General features: G+C 33.7%; 1 protein-coding gene and 1 non-coding gene across 2 annotated transcripts in view; both read left to right on the forward strand.

The window, feature by feature from the left end:
* NFATC3 (nuclear factor of activated T cells 3) overlaps positions 1–18,098 on the forward strand; it is a 95,526-nt gene that overhangs the window by 35,705 nt on the left and 41,723 nt on the right. Inside the window, 2 exon segments of the mRNA XM_025045299.1 lie at positions 1,327–1,489; positions 15,747–15,946. Coding sequence (XP_024901067.1) covers positions 1,327–1,489; positions 15,747–15,946 — 363 coding nt within the window.
* LOC112478208 lies at positions 11,617–11,735 on the forward strand. Its single transcript, XR_003045742.1, has one exon. It is a non-coding gene; the product is annotated as a 5S ribosomal RNA (ribosomal RNA).

Raw genomic sequence — 18,098 nt, forward strand, 5'->3', positions numbered from 1 at the left:
ATATATATTTATCTTGAGTCCAGCTAAGGATTGAAGTGAAGAATAGTGTAATGACTTCATTTTCCAAATTGCTTATCAGTCACAACAGTACCATTTATAGAATCAATCTAGTCTGTAATTGATAAGAAATTTTATCATGTATTAAGTCCCCACATGGAGTTGGGTCTGTTTACTTTTTTAAAATGCTATTTAATTGGTGTGAATGTTTATTTATGGATATAAATCTTTAGAAAAATATAATGTGGAACTATGGTATTGAAGATACCTTTGAGCCCGTCACTCTGCTTCTGAAAATTATCTTAATCTTTTTAGGGATTTGATTAAGTCTGCAGAACAAGTGCAGAGACTACTTGAGTTAATGAAGTTGAGTTGTTTTAGACAAATAGAAATTAATACTATTAAGCTTCACAGTAGCTAGTAAAGCTAGGCTGAGGACATTCAAGGAATCACTGAGGTAATTTAGAAATTTACAGTGGGAATGATAGCATTTCAAAAGGTAGAAGAGACCTTAAAAGTCCCATTTCACCAGTCACTAAGAAGATGCTACTTTTTAATACAAATCATTCTAGATTTTGTTCTATTAATATCTGACCTATAGACATATAAGTTGTTTATTTTCTAATTCCATATTTTCAATGTTAATATATCTAAATGAACCTGTAGCCCTTTAAGCTGTTTAAATTATCTTAACGATCACTTGAAATTTGTATCTAGAAATGACATTTAGATATGCTGCAGTAATAGGCCTTATAATTTTTAAAGCAAATATGTACTGAAATTAAATTTTTTACCTCAGATTGCAATATATTGCCAACTATAAGCATTTCAGAGAGACAGGGAAAAGAACAACATGGAGGAAGAGAGGGGAGGGAGCAGTATGTACAATGGATGGACTTCTATAGCCTCATGCTAGGGAGGGAGCTGTATATACTGAGACACAGGGGCATTTGGATCCTTAGAGAAATACTGATGTACATATACAGAGATGTGCATCTTTGCTTTAAGAAATCAATTGTTTTAATTGTTTCTTTAATTATGTACACATAGTTAAGAAATAGTTACAGTTTTACAGATGTTAGAATTTGTCCTTTCTTAAAAAACACGACACCGAAAAGTCGATAAAATCGATTTATTCTTCCAAGTTAAAGAATTATTTCTTTAAGCACCTACCACATACAATGTTATAGCTTATTAAGAAGTTTTATTTTGGAATACTGTGTTTCCAAGATCACAGGAAGAAGTCTTGATTCTGGCAAAGAAGTGATTCGAATCATTGCTTGGTAATAATAGCATGGTGAAATGCACTTTTGTGTGTTTTGTTTATAGCACATCTTCATTACCTCCACTAGACTGGCCTTTACCAACTCATTTTGGACAATGTGAACTGAAAATAGAAGTGCAACCTAAAACTCATCATCGAGCCCATTATGAAACTGAGGGTAGCCGAGGAGCAGTAAAAGCATCTACTGGGGGGCACCCTGTTGTGAAGGTATGAGATTTTGGGGATGTGTTTTGCAGATACCATATATCTATTAATGATGGAGTTTGTTCGGTTAGATACTATTGAATCCACGGAGAGAACATATAAAACTAGAAAGCCTCTATTGAGGTTTTGTGTCCTTGTTGATGTGACAGCACTTCCACTTTGAAATTTTTTTTGCTAGGCTAAAAGATATTCTTCCTGGACTGTCCAGCTGGAGAAACTCTGGGGAAAGATTATAGTGGTCAAACAGTTGTTTTCTGATTTTTTAAAAACTGGTTGTATTACGTTTATAAATATAATACATGCTTGTTTAAAATCCAGTTAATACAGAAAAGTAGAAAGAATAAAGCAATAAATTACCCCAAATATAAACCACTTGGAAACAAACAGTTGTTAACATTTGATTAACATTCTAAATAATTCTTTGTGTGTCTATTTAGTGGAAGACTGTATAGATGGCTAGGAAAATGAATGAATTTTTAAAGATATGATTATACTGAACATTTTTGTAATTAAAATATTTATTTGAATTTATTAGAAGAAAAAACTAAAATGAAATTGTAAAAGTTATGTAACATTTGAATGTGTGAAATATATTTAAAGTTTCAAATCATAGTTGAATATTAACTTTAATTTTACTTGAATGAAACATTTCAAAAATGAAACAAGTAAAACTAAGAACTACTGAATCTTAGATATTGTTCTTTACTCTTAGAGATCTTAAAAGATCAAAAGGTCACATAAATTATTAAGAGATTGAATCATTGTTTTAGATTTAGATGGTATGAAATGACTTTTTGCTTTGAAAAATGAAGTAATTGTCTCACTTAAACTTCTTCCCCGCTCTACCTTCTGAATTTCGAATATTATTTTTTCTTTCAGATCTACAGCCATCCCTCTTTGCACTCTCTCCCCATTGTTTAGCCTTAGTCCCATATCTAGTTGGAGTCAATGATTAATACTAATTCTTTTTTATTTATTTCATTAAGTGTTTTTGTTTATTTGTTTAAGGAGGGCTTTGGATTCTATATTCCTTGGAGTCTTTCATGTTTGAGAATGTTTGTTGCCTTTATATGTTCAAACAGAATGGTTATATATAATAATCTTGAGTCACCTATTTTTTTTCCTCTCAGAACCTGTCTTATTGGCATTGTGTATTGTAGTGGAGAAATTAATTATATCTGAAGTGAATTTTAACAAATAGAATTTATGAACTGTCATTTTCTATACCAGCCATGCTTTATGATTTATCATTATTATCTATTTCATAGTTCCTGACAAACAAAGCTTTATACATTTTAGGTGGGTTTTTTAATGATTTATAGCAAAAATGTAAATTATAGAAAAAGAGATCAGAAATGGGATGGGGGATGGGTTGGATGGGTGAGTTGGATAAAGGTGGTCAAAACATACAAACTACCATAAGGTAAGTACTGAGCATGTGTTGTACTACATGATGACTAGTTTACACTGCTATATGGTATATTTGAAAGTTGCTAACAGTAGATCCTAAAAGTTCTCATCACAAAGAAAATAACTAACTCTCTCTCTATTTCTCTCTATTTCTCTCTCTCTCTCTGTAACCATATGAGTCGATGGATGTTACCTAACTTTATTATGGGAATTAATTTGCAATATATGTAATTCAAATCATTATGCTCTATACCTTATACTTTAAACTTGTGCAGTGCTATTTATTGAATTATATCTCAATAGAATTAATAGAAAAAAGAAATGTCAAAAAAAAAGAAAAAAAAAAGGTCAGGAAAACTCAACATAGGAGTTCTGCCATTTGTTATGAGAGTCATATTTTGCTCTAAATGAGAGCTTATTTCAATTTAATTAAGAAGAAAGAATATTTGCTTCGTTTCCTGTGTCTTTAACTTTTCTTACCAGAAAAGATTATTATTTACAAATTCTTAAATGAGCAGAATTCTTTTGCGAGTCCAAGTGATTTGTATGCACAGTATTTCTTTAATTAAAAACGGATTCCCCGTTTAAGAGGAGACTAACAGTTTTGATACCATCAGTGTTTTATATTCTCCTTGTGAGTGACTTATTTTTTTCTAATTTGTTGCTTGAAGAAATATCAGTATACCTGAAATTGATTTAACCAGAGTATGTTTGGATGTTGATGGTTCTTTATCAGTCTTTCTCAGTACCTATGATGCTCCCTTTGAATTGATTCTTCCTTTGTGTAAGAAAAATTTTCTGTATTATATATCGATATACATTTCCTGTTGCATTTGTTTTGCCTTTTACTTTAAGATGTTCTCAATATACTTCTACATTGAGAGCTAACAGGTTTCTTAAGTACAGTTTTTGAAATTATGAAAGAACTCAAACTGTGAAGCTGTTGAAAAATACCACCTACATGCTGGCCAACTAATAAATTAACTTTTTCTTTTATTCAAAGTAAATAATATTATTCATTAATATGGTTCCCCCAGACATTTAACACATTCAGGGCAGTCTGTTACTGTAGCTGGGTATTCAGTGGAAAAAAAAAAATCAGACATGTTTTCTACTCCCGTGAAATTTATAGTTTAGTGAGACTTGCAAATGAGATAATAAAGTATAATAAAAGTTTAATGGAGGAAATTTAGATCTCTATGAGCCCAAATAGGGATCTGAAACTCAGGCAGATTGAATCAAGCACTGCTTATGAGGAAAGTTCCGAGCTAATTAATAAACATTAGCCAGGGAAAAGATGGATGGATACTAAGGAAGGAAAAATATTGCTTAGAGGGAAGAGTTTAGAGCTGCACTGTCCAATCCAATATCCACTAAGCGACATATAAATTAAAATTATAATGAAAAATTCAGTTCTTCAGCTGTATTAATGATACTTCAAGGCTTGGTAGCCACACGGTTTATGGCACCATTGTCTTAGCAGCAAATAATGTTGGAGCAATTGGACATCTATAGGCAAAAAACTAAACCTTAACCTCAGATTTCACATGCGAATTGATACAACATGGATCATGGATTTTTTTAAAATGCAGATGTAGAATATTTTCATCATTGCTGGAATTTCTGTTGGACATTGCTGTTTTAGAAGCCTGTATGACCAAGAGAATATAGCATATTAATGAATTACATACAAGAAATACACAGCAATAGATTTAGATTTAATTTGTCTAAAAAGTATTGGCATTTTAAGAGTTATCTGAACATTTTATTGTTTTTAAAAATTTTTTGAAATTATGCCAGTTTTTAATTTAACATAGATAATGACAACTGTATTTACATAAAAAGTATGCCATTTAAGGGCCAAGATATATTCTTTAAGAGCTCTTACATTATCTTTTTAACAAAGGGTGCTGGAGCAACTGGACATCTGGAAGCAAAAAATAAACCTCACATCTTATACAAAAATTAATTCAAGATGGTATTAACCAATGTTACACCAATAAACTTAATTAAAAAAATTAATTCAAGATGGATTGTGAATTTAAATGTGAATTGTAAAACCATAAAACTTTTAGAAGAAAACAGAAGAAAATCTTGAGGACCCTAAAGCTAAGAGTTCTAGGACATGATACCAAAAGCACGGTACCCAGAAGAAAAAATTGATAAATGGAACTTCGAAAGATCCTGTTAAAGAGGATGGAAAAAACAAGCTATAGTCAGGGAGAAAACATTTGCAAACCACATATCTCACAAAAACCTTGCATATAGAACATATAAATAACTCAAAACTCAACATTAAAAAAGCAATTAAGTTAGGAAATTGGCTATAGACAATAACAGATGTTTTGCCAGTGAGATAAAATGGCCAATAAGCATGTGGAAAGATTTCCCACATTATTAGCCATTAGAAAAATACAAATTAAAATCACAGAGAGATAATACTACATACCAACTAGTACAATTAAAATAAAAAATTAGTGATAAAACTAAGTACTGGTGAGTATGCCAAGAAACTGGATCCCTCATAAACTGCCATTGGGGATGTAAAATGGTATAGCCACTTTGGAAAATAGTTTGTCATGTTCTTAAAAATCTAATCTTGGACTTACCACAAGACCCAGCAATCTCACTCTTGGGCCATTATCTCAAAAAAATAAAAATTTATGGTCACACAATAACCTTTATAGTAATACTCATAGTGGCTACATTTTTCATAAGTAAAAATTACAAATAACCCAAATAGATGAATAGTTAAACCAACTCTGTTATATCTGTACAATTAATGCACTATCACTCAGCAATAAAAAGGAACAAGCTGTTGATACACAAAGGTTGGGTGGTTCTCCATGGAATTATGCTGAGTGGAAAAAAAGTCAATCTCAAATGGTTACATACTGTATAATTCCATTTATATATATATAACATTCTTAAAATGGCAAAACTGTAGAGATGGAGAGTAGATTAGTGGTTGCCAGGGAATGGGGACGGGTCTAAGATTGTGAATAAAGGGGTAGCACAGGAGAGTTCCTTTGTGGTGACGGAATAATTCTGTATCTTGACCATTATAGTGGTTACTTGAGTCTACACATGTGATCAAATTGTGTAAAACTACGCACATACTTATTATGTATTGATTTTTTTTATTAAGGCATAAATATGTCTTATCCCAAAAGTTAATGAAATTTTTTAAATGGGGATTGTAATATTTTTTCATCTTTAGAGTTTGTTTTCATCATACACTAAGATCCATTTCCGGCTGATGATTTTTTATATGCGTTATATGCACATTTTCAGTTTGAAGCATTTATATTATGGAAATTTAACTTTGTATTTTTAGTATGTCTACTAAAAGTGCATTATCATGTTTCTAATATATTCAGATTTCCTCCTCCCAAGTAATTTAACAGACTGATAATAGAATTGTTCTTATTGAAACTGCTCTAGTCTGTCCTATAGTGACCTTCAGGCTTTTTAACCTTCCAGCTTTAGTTAAATTAAGCAGGCACAGACCTTTGCTATGGAAACGATACAGAAACATAACAAACAACTTGGCTTACTTTCTTCTACAAAGCAGAAGGTGGCCTGAAGAGAAGTACGATACTAGATGAATGCTTTTTAGAAAGTAGTGTTAACAGTAGCAGTAGTTTATTGCCTATAACATAATTCTCCTCTGAAAATGGGATGGAATGATAATCTAATTAATTTATTTGAAATTCCTTTAAAAATCCCCAAATACAAATAAGAAGCACTATTTTTCTTATTTAGTATCTACACTTAGAGCAGATGTTGGCCAAAATATGTGTTATGAAGTATATTCCCTTTGAAATCTTATATGTGTGATTACCTTCCCCCATTACTGGTTCATTTTACTACCAAAGTATAAAGGACAGGTGGCTTATGTCTTTGCCAAGCTGGTATTAATGTGAGTCATCTAATATGACTAAAATACTTTGATATATAGTACTTACTTGTATGTTAAGTGATATTGTGGGTAACTTAATAGATAGCAATAAAATTATTTATTTGTGTTTTCTATTTTAGATTTAACTACTTTATTTGAACAGCTACTTCAGTGGCTATAATTCTTATTTAAATAATGATATTGACTAATTTCAAGTTATTTTGCTCCATCAAATTGTATGCTCTTATTCCAGAATTCATTCATTCAACGATGATTGAATGCCTGTAATGTGCTAGGTACTATACTAGGCTCTGCAGATGACAAGATGGACACTGTCCCCTTCACAGTACTTAGAGGCGAGTGGTAAAGTTATTGGTATTTCTTTCTCACTAGGTGAATGGTTGGTTTCATAGAATAATCTGTTCTATTTAGTATTATACCTGAAAGAGCAACAGTTACAGCAGAAAGGAGTGACTAATCACTTATTAGCCATGAATTTGGAGTAGTTCTCTAATCTTTCTTAGATTAGATAATTCATCTGTAAACTGGAAAATAATGACATGTACTCCACAGTAATTTTAGGATTAAATGAACTAATTTAGTTAAATTGTTTACCACGCCCTACCTTCACTTTTTCACCTCTGTACAAATGTGGAAGAATATCATTTTACTTTATTACTTACCCCACTGCCTCCATGCAAAAACCAAAAGAGAAAATGGCTGAACTTAATTGATGTGCATATGTACACATATACCCACACTATTGCTATTTCTTCTTGATTATTGATTTATGTAGACTTTATTTTTTATTGTAAGCATGTTGGCACTTTATTTCTTTATGAAATATTTTCCATTTGATTAAAGCTTTAAAATTTATTAACTTATACCAAAATATGTAAAAAGAAATCACAACTGAAAATATTGATAGAGTTCTTGACTACATAAATATTTATAGAAAACTGCAACTTCTAGTTAAATATAGTAAATTGAACACATGTGTTTATCTTCAGTAGACATTAGACAGCTGCACCCAAGCTTATTGGGTGAAGAGAAAGAACCAATAAGGAACACAAGTTATTTTACACTAAATCCTTGAAAGGCTCAGGAATTTGAGACACTGGTATCTCTGAGAGTAGGATGTGAGGTGGGGTTCAAAACAGGAGGATTGGCTGAAAGTCTACAGAAGAAGCAATTAGACTTCCTAGATTTTTCTCTCTCATGTGGTATAGCCAAGTGATTACTGTTGTCTTACCCTGGGAGAATATTGGTGATTTACTCGTTAGAGGGAATGAAATAGAGGTTCTAGGTTCTAGAATAACTGAAGGCAGGGCTTGAAGATCTGTACAAAAATCAGGGTGGAGATAGAAGGGAAGGCATAATGAGAGTCTGATTAGGGGAATAATCAGAATAGGGAAACCTCTGACCCCCTTTCTTAACTCCCAGAATGCTTGCAATAGGTTTATGCTCCCTGTATAGGAGACTAGAGATTTTGCTTTTAGGCAAAGTGGACCAAGAGAAAATACCTGTGTGCCTCTTGACTTGCAGATCTTTTCGACTTGTTTCAACCCTATTAAACCAACCCCGCTCTTTTTTTAAAAAATGACATTTTACAATACTCCCTTATTAAACCGAAACAGAAATGCAAAGATAATCAACATATACATATAAATTTGAGGGTATCAATATAATGCTGTAATAGTTAGAGAAAATAAATTTAGAAAACTACACAAAGATTGTTGTGTTTCATAATGACAAATTTGGTTATCACTGTGAGTGTTACAGGTACAAGGGCAAGTGTGTAGATCAGCAACCTAAATTCCATGAGCGAGTGGCATTTCTGGGCAGTGACATGATTTTTTTAATGTTGGACTCTTGCTAAAGTTTTCCTCAGTTTACATGGTAGTTGCATTTATGAAAAATTCATGTGGTAAAACTGCAACTTTGGAGGTATTTATATATACTAAAGAATTGGGTTCCAAGTTCATAAACTTTTCTATATACATGAATATAAGGTGTGGCATTCTGAAGTTCTGTGCAACACAGACTTGTTCTGCACTTTGAAGAACTATGATTATCCTATGCATTGATAGGAATTTGAATCTCTGGCCCCTTTTCATTAAATGCTTGTAGTGAACCTCACTCATCATGTTGCCATACTCATTTATTTGGATATTGACTTGGCTGGTTATGTGCAATGGTGGCAGAGTAGTTAGAGAATGTTTGTGGCACTCTCATCACTTCACACTGCTGCTCTGGGTTCTACAAATGACAGTGACGCAGTTAAAATTCAGTAGTTTTTCAAGTGCCATGAGTGTTATTGTTCTGGAACTTACACAGTGCATACTCATGTCAAAACAAGGAGAAGAAAGTGGATTTCAAATATCCTTTCAAGGCACAGTAGACTGTGTATTTTATTAAATTAGATAGCAAAGCATTGCGTTTATTGAGCAGTAATGCTATGGCTAGCTAAAAGAATGTACATTATATAGTCTCACATTTCCACCCAGATGTCTCACTGTTATCTTGAATACAGTATGACTGACATTGAACACATTGCCATATCTCCCTCCAAACCTGTTCTAAAGCAGTGACTTCTTCAGTTTGTTTGTTTGATAGTGATACCACCATTCTCTTGGGTATTGAAGCTCAGAACTTCTAACTTCTTTGTTTTCTGATCTTTATTATTCTATATGTAGTCAATTACAAAGATTTCTTTAGGAAAGATTTATTGCATTCATCCCTCTCTATTTCTATTTTCTATTTATGTTCTCACTTCCACCCTAGTTTAAACTTTCAGTACACGTAATTTTAGTGCTTCAGCCTCTTACTGGTTTCCATGATTCTACTTTTTCTCTCCTTCTTAGAGTCTTAATTTTTGTTATGTGCCTTTTCTTACGTGCTTTCCTACATCCTATATTATTAATAATAAGTTTCTGCCTTTCAGGGTCTTCATTAACTTCTTAAAGTGTAATACATGCCCTTTTGTTCTTTAGTTTAGTGTCACCTATATAATACTAGTTGAAACAGTGACATTCAATGTGGATATTTCCAGACCTGATCTTCAGGGGAAAAGGTAGAGTGGTGACCAAGACAGAGTTTTTGCCCTTTTAGAACTTACATGGTACTGAAGAAGAAAGATAATAAATGTATAATAACATTTTTGTTAGTGAGAAATACTATAAAAAAAAATCGTGGAACAGGATAAGGGGACAGAAATGTGGTATTTTAGATAAGGTGGCCTTCTCTGAAAAGCCAACCTTTGAGTATAGAGCCGAAGGAGTGAGGTAGTATGAAGATCAGAAGGAAGAAAATTCTGGAGGAATAAAATATTAAATTTGAAGGCCCTGAGGTTAGGAAAGAGTTTAAGTGGTTTATGCAATAAGGCCATGATGGGCCAGAGCAAGAGTGTGAAAGGGATAGAGTAGGAGGAGGTAAAGCAACAAGTTAGCCAGGGCCTAGGTCACATAAACCTTGTAATTCATCGTAGGGTATTTGAATTTAGTTCTGAGTGTGGAAGGAAGCCATTAGAGTCTGGGACAGGGGTTGAAACTTTCCAGTTAATGTTATGTTTGTTCTGGCTCTTAGATAGAGAATAAGTTCTGGGGGGAGCAAGAGTGAAAAGAGGGTGAGCAGTTATAAGGCTACTGCAATGGTGCAGACTTTAATTGTTTCTCTATAAATGTGATAGGACTGAAAACCATCCTGGGTAAATTATATTATCTGATAATAGGCAAAAGTCTTCTTGTCCTTTCCTGAGTAGTGGAGGGTAATCAATAAATTATGATGTTGCCTAGTTACAAATGCTACTGTAAAGTCAGGCATGTGCCAGCAGAGGCGGGAGTAAAGCATTCACCTGAAGGACCACATGGTAAAAAGAACTCCTACATATTTGAAACTCTGACTAGATTCCATACTTAGAATCAGGAATGCAGATTAATAGCTAAAACATTTGTTTATCACTAACCACATGCCAGACACTACTAGGCATTCTATATTTGATGACATTACCTGTCAGGATACTTTATAAACCATAGTACAGAAACAGACGAGAAGAGATTTTAAAGGTTATTAGGTAGCTCATAAAATCTCATGGAAGCTACATGGCCTGGAACAGTGTCCAGCCACCTAACCCAGTACTGCTGTAGTGAAAACATCACTGACACTCACTCATGACCACAACGTGTACTGACAGTGATCAGGGCTGGATGCCAGAAACTCTACTAGTATTGCCTTGAAGAACCGGATACCTCCTCCACTATGCTTACTGAAAAATGGACTTTATTCAGCCAACTTTATCATGTTGTTCCCTTGCTGGTTTAATGGATTAAAGCATCCACAGAGCAAATCTTTCTCCCAGACACACTTGGGGCCAAAAGTAGGGGCAAAGTGAAGATTGCTGAGAGAGGTCTCTCCAAAGCTTCTAAGACCTCCACAAAGTACAGGGAAGCCATCATCTCATAGCAGAACAATCAGAGTAAAGCTGCAATAAAGACCAGCAATAGCTTAAGACTGACCTGCCAAAAGAAATAACATGCCTCTTTCTGGAGGTAAATATTTTCTACTTTGGTCTTTAGAGGGTTTTTTTTGTTTGTTGGTTTGTTTGTTTTAAATACAAAATGCCTCGTATATGCGGCAAAGTTTCAGTGTTTTGAAGATTAGAACACTTTATCAGTTGTGTTTCTATATACCATTGATGAACAACCCGAAGAGGAAATTAAGAAAGCAGCTGCAGGACGTGGTTCCATAGTGTAGCGGTTAGCACATCTGCTCTACGTACAGAAGGTCCTGGGTTCGCGCCCCAGTGGAGCTACGGTCAATAGTCTGTGGCCATGCCACCCTGAACAAGCCCGATCCCGTCTGATCTTGGAAGCTAAGCAGGGTCGGGCCTGGTTAGTATTTGGATGGGAGACCACCTAGGAAGACCAGGTGCTGTAGGCATAAATAATAATAATTAATTAGTTAAAAAAAAAGAAAACAGCTGCATTTTCAATAGTATGCAAAATAATTAACTACTTAAATAAATTTAACCAAGGAGATGTAAGACTTGTATGCCGAAAACTATAAAATATTCCCGAAAGAAATAAAAATAAATAGAAAGACACCCCATGTTCATGGAGACAAAGACTTAACATTAAAATATCAGTAATCTCCAAAGCAATGTACAGATTCAATGTAATGCCTACTAAAATTCTGACATCCTTTTTTGCAAAATGTAAAAACATATCTTCAAATTTATATGAAATTGCAAGGGGCCTGAAATAGCCAAAACAATCCTGAAAAAGAAGAATAAAGTTGGAGGATTGACTCATCCTGATGTGCAATTTATTACAAAGCTACAGTATTTAAAACAGTATGATACTACTGACATTAAGACGGACCAATGGAATAGAATAGAAAGCCCAGAAGTAAGCCCTCATACATATAATTAATTCATTTTCAGCAGGGTCAGTGGGGGAAAGGACAGTCTTTTCAACAAATGGCACTAGGGAAATTGGATATCCATATGCAAAATAATGTTGAACCTTTCTCTTACATCATATCAAAAATTAACTCAAAATGGATCAAAGACAAATACAAGACATAAAACTATAAAACTCTTAAAAGAAAACATTGAGGAAAATCTTGGCATTGGATTTGGCATTGGTTTAAGTGTGACACCAAAAGCACAGACAGCAAAAGAAAAAATAAATTGGACTCCATCAAAATTAGAAACTTTTGTGCATCAAAGGATGACACTACCAAGAAAGTGAAAAGATCATTTATAGAACAAGAGAAAATATTTGTAAATCATATATCAGCAAGGGATTAATATTAAGAATATATAAAGAGCTCCTACAATTCAGCAACATCAAAACAAATATACAAACACCCATGTCTACTCCCAAAGAATGTTGAATTTTTTTTGTCTGTTTAAGCAGGTACTTAACTTGGTTGGACTCAATCTGCAAAATCTGTTTTTTTGTGGTTGGTCACAGCTCAGAGTCTCATTTCAATTATTTTAGCCTTGGTTAGGTTGCTTGTTCCCATTTTCTTGCTGTCGTCTTTCTGGGATTTCTCTTCACTTTCTAGAAGCTGTGGTTTTCCCATACTCTGTCCTCAGTTCTTTAAGCCCTTCAAGCTGTAGATTTTCTATGGGCCTTTCAGACACTATGTAAGGCATGGACTATGGCTTTCCCTCATTAAAAGCCTTGAAAACAGGAAACACACCTTTTATTATTCTCTTCTTACACATGTCACTTTGCTTCCAGTGTCTACTTACTTTGGTTGCTTTCCATGCTTCAAGTCATTCTTTATATTTGTTCCAGTATATGGTTAGCTATGTGATGATGGGTCATATGGGTGCTACTTAACCATCACTTTGAACATGGGAGTCTCCCTAAGTTCTATTTGTATACTTCTTCAGGCTGTATTTTTTTAATTGCCTTCTTTTTTGTGGTCGCTATTTTTACTTCTAGTATCTCCTTATCATTCCCATTATCAATCCTTTGTGGTCATCTTAACCTGAGCAAAGAAAGTCAAGTAGCCCACCTTGCTAAGTCAGTTGAAATTCTAAATTGGTAATATATAGAATAGGCTTTTAAAAACTTTTTCTACTAAAAGTGTCTATGATTTTAACAGCCTGTTAGAGCAGAGATCCCCAACCCCAGGGCTATGGACTGGTACCGGTCCATGGTTTGTTAGGAACCAGGCCACATAACAAGAAGTGAGTGGCAGATGAGCAAGCAAAGCTTCATCTGTATTTGTAGCCGCTCCCCAGCACTAGCATCACCGCCTAAGCACCTCAGATCATCAGGCACTAGATCTCATAGAAGCACGGGTCCATGGTTCCAAAAGGTTGGGGACCACTAGGACCTTTCCACACACCCAAGTCTTTTGGTCTGGTCTGGATGGTCAGTGTTGCCTGGAGTACAGAATCAACATTTCTATTTAAAAATATATATATTTTTTATATTAGTTTCAGGTATATAGTACATTGGTTAGACATTTATATAGTTTATGAAGTGATTCCCCCCAATTACTCTTATCACCCATCTGGCTCTACACATAGACAATACAGTACTATTGACTGTATTCCCTATGCTTTACTCAGCATCTCTGAGACTATTTTGTAACTACTAATTTGTACTTGAGCTCTTCACCTTTTTCACCAGATTGTTCTCTGTATCTGTGAATCTGTTTTTATTTAGTTTGTTCATTTTGTTCCTTAGATTCTGCATATAAGTATAATCATGTGATATTTATCTTTCTCTGTCTGACTTATTTCACTTAGCATAATAACCTCTAGGTCCACCCATGTCATTGCAAATGATAGGATTTCTTTTTTTTATGGCCGATTAATGTTCTGTTGTAAAAATGAGCCATAACTTCTTTATCAAGTTATCAGTTGCTTCCATATCTTGGCTATTGTGAATAGTGCTGCTGTGAACATAGGGGTGCATAGATCTTTACAAATTAGTGTTTTGGTTTTCTTTGGATAAATACCCAGAAGTGCAATTGTTGGGTCAAAGGGTAGTTCTATTTTTAATTTTTTGAGAACCCTTCAAACTGTTTTCCGTAGTAGCTGTACCATTTTGCAATCCCACCAACATTGTACAAGGAATTCCTTTTCTCCACATCCTTGCCAACACTTTCTATTTTTTCATTTATTGAAGATAGCCATTCTGACAGGTGCAAGGTGATATCTCATTATGGTTTTAATTTGAATTTCTCTGATGAATAGTGATCTTGACCATCTTTTCATATGTCTACTAGCAATCTGTATTTCCTCTTTGAAGAAATACCTATTCAGGTCTTCTGCCCATTTTTTAATTGGATTATTTGGGGAGTTTTGTATGAGTTCTTCATAAGTTTGGATATTAACTCCTTATCAGATGTATCATAGACAATCTTCTCCCATTCAGTAAGTTTTCTTTTAGTTTTATTGATGGTTTCCTTTGCTGTGCAAAAACATTTAGTTTGTTATAGTCCCATTTGTTTATTTTTTGTTTCCTTTGCCCGAGGAGATATATCAGAAAAGAAATTACCAATAGCAATATCAGAGAGTTTACTGCCTTTGTTTTCTTCTAGAAGTTTTATGGTTTCGGGTCTTACATTCAAGTCTTTAATCCATTTTAAGTTTGTTCTTATGTGTGGTATAATAAGCTGGTCCAGTTTCATTATTTTGCATGTATCTGTCCAGTTTTCCCAGCACCATTTGTCGAAGAGACTGTCTTAACCACATCGTATATTCTTGCTTCCTTTGTCATAGATTAAATGACCATATAGGTGTGGATTTTTTTCTGGACTTTCTGTTCTGCTCCATTCACCTATTTATCTGTTTTTATTTCCAGTACCATGCTGTTTTGATTACTATATCCTTGTAGTATAGTTTGATATCAGGTTTTGTGATACCTCCTACTTGTTCTTTCTCAAGATTGCTGTGGCTATTTGTGATCTTCTATGGTTCCATTTAAATTTTTGGATTATTTGTTCTACTTCTCTGAAAAATGCCATTGGTATTTTGATAGGAATTGCATTGAATCTATACATTGCTTTGGGTAATATGGCCATTTTAATGATGTCGATTCTTCCTGCCCATGAGCATGGTACATACTTTCATTTATTTGTATCTTCAATCAGAATCAGCATTTCTTTTGTGTCTCCACAGCACTCTAAGAAGACTTTGCAAAATTTTTATTCATCTATTTATCAAAAACCCCACAAACCATAGTGAGATATCACCTTATCCCTTTATCCCTTTGTAATATATCCCAGCATTTTATACTTTTTAAACTACTTCTGAAATTTGGAAGACTGTTCACTTAACTGCTTTGTTAAATTGTTACCTTTTTTGAAATAACATTTTACATAACTATATATGATACAAATATAAAGACTTACCATTGTAAGGTTATTATAAAATTTGTTGATAATGAATTGTGATTTTCTATGTTTGTTCTTCCTAATTAGCTCCTGGGCTATAGTGAAAAGCCGATAAATCTACAGATGTTTATTGGAACAGCAGATGATCGATATTTACGACCTCATGCATTTTACCAGGTGCATCGAATCACTGGGAAAACAGTTGCTACTGCAAGCCAAGAGATAATAATTGCCAGCACAAAGGTTCTGGAAATTCCACTTCTCCCTGAAAATAATATGTCAGCCAGGTATCTTGAAACATACCCCCAAATGGAAAGTTCTTTTTTTTTCTAAAACAGCTTTTGGAAAAAACGTACATTTCTTTTTATAGTACAAAAATAAAATATTTGTTGTTCTAAATTAACTGAATAACATTATGTAAATAATCATAGTACATTTGCTAAGGTTGGTAGCATATTTCCAGAAAGAAAATTCAATTCAACAAAAGTTAATAAATTATGTAGTACCAGCCAAGCAGTATGCTAGGTAATGGAGATAAAAATATATGGACTTTTTTCAAGTAGTTCACAGTCTAATAGGGTAGACAATAAATAAACAATCTCAGTACAATTATGATTGTTATGTCTCTTTAAGAAAAACTTTGATTCTACCTCCAGGTGTCCCATTTGACCTATTTCCAAATAAAATGAGGTGGCCAACTTCTGAATGAGAATGCAATAGAGTTTTGTTTAAGTGCATTAGTTAGGATTATATATAGTTGCCTGTACAGAAATCTGAAATGCAGTGACTTAAACAGAGGTTTAGTTTTGTATTCTATAATAGAAATATACCAATAGGCATTTTAGGGCTGGTACAGTGGCTCCATAAGTCATTGGGGTCCCAAGATGCTTCTGTTTTTTCTTCCCTGCAATTTTTATATGTGGTTTCCATTATCAGAATTGCCTCGTGATTTAAAATGGCTGCTGGAGCTTTAGCTATCACAGCCATAATCCCAAAAAGAATAAGAAACAAGCAGTGGGATGAAGGAAGCTTAAAAGAAAACTTCCATCTGGGTTAGGCCTTTTTAAAGAGCTTGTCCCAGAAACCTATCCAACACATCTCATTGATCATCCTTGTATGTAAGGAAGACCTGAGTCATTTTTTTTTCCTGAATACATTGCCACCTCTAACAGTGTAGGGGCCTGTTACTAAAGAAAAAAGGGAAGAAAGAATAATAATAAGCAACTATTAATCTGCCACAACCAGGTATGTGAAATTTACAGTGAAATTTGTTGCAGAAGTTGCTTCAAACTACAATATAGACCTTTCTTAAAATGGCAGTAACATCTATCCCAGGCTAGTGAAAGAATAGCCAGATATCAATCTCTAGCTCTCTTCTTCTAAATTTACATTTAAGTAACATTTTAGGTAAACTGAATATACCTCCTGAGGACATAGCAATTTATGATATGATTCTATTATAAGAATTGCATAAAAAATAACTTACCCTGTTATCTAGTAATTACCAGAAAAGACAAGTTAATGTAAATTTAAATAAAATGTTATTTTTGTTTGCTTTGTTGAAATGGACAATACTCAAGAACCCAATCCAGTAAGTCATTACACAAGGACTATGACAGAATTTTTCATAGCAAAGGCAGACAGTTAGTTAGTAATCTCTACTCTTAAAATTTCTGTGTTCTATGATTTAGACTTTGGAGTCTCAGCCAATGCTTGTTCAGGCAGTTGAGCAAAACTCTTAAGGAAAATGTTTGCTGTGCTTCTCAGCATCCTATTTGACCCATTTTTAAGTAAGATGAGGTGTCCAACCTCTGAATGAGAGCGCAAGTCAGCCTCTTCCTTTTTACTCTAGGATTTTACTTTCTCATCTAGCGTCAAAAGCATATGAGTATACAGTTAGCTGCAGAGGGAATTTAAAACTCAGATTTGAACCATCTATTTCTAAGAACTCATAAAATTGATCTCTAGGAGACACCTTGTGAGCCATGTTTCCATTTATTCTTCTGGATATTTGAAGCACTAGACTTGAATCAAATAGAAAATCATAAGCGTATTATGCTTCTTAACATTGCTTGAAAGACAGAATAAGAAATAGCCATGAGAATACCTCTTCATAATCTGAAAAAAGTTTCTTAGGTTGGTTATTATTACACACGTACACACACACATACACACATGCACGCTCCTAGGTGTTTCAAGTTAAATAAAAAAGTTGGTATTTCCTGATGACATGGTAGATTTTGCTTTACCAGACAAGCAGAAACCTATAAAAACTTTTTATCATTTATTTTTTGCCTTGGCTTCCAGGAAATTCATGATTAATTTAATTATAGTAATTATAGTAATTTGTATAACCCTAAAATTAGGATATCTTTATTTCCTCTTCCTTCTATTTAAAATTGACCTTACTTGTATTTATGTTGTAAAATGCCTCATCTT

This window comes from Pteropus alecto, unplaced genomic scaffold (genome assembly GCF_000325575.1).
Source record: "Pteropus alecto unplaced genomic scaffold, ASM32557v1 scaffold42, whole genome shotgun sequence".
NCBI classification, from domain to species: domain Eukaryota; kingdom Metazoa; phylum Chordata; class Mammalia; order Chiroptera; family Pteropodidae; genus Pteropus; species Pteropus alecto.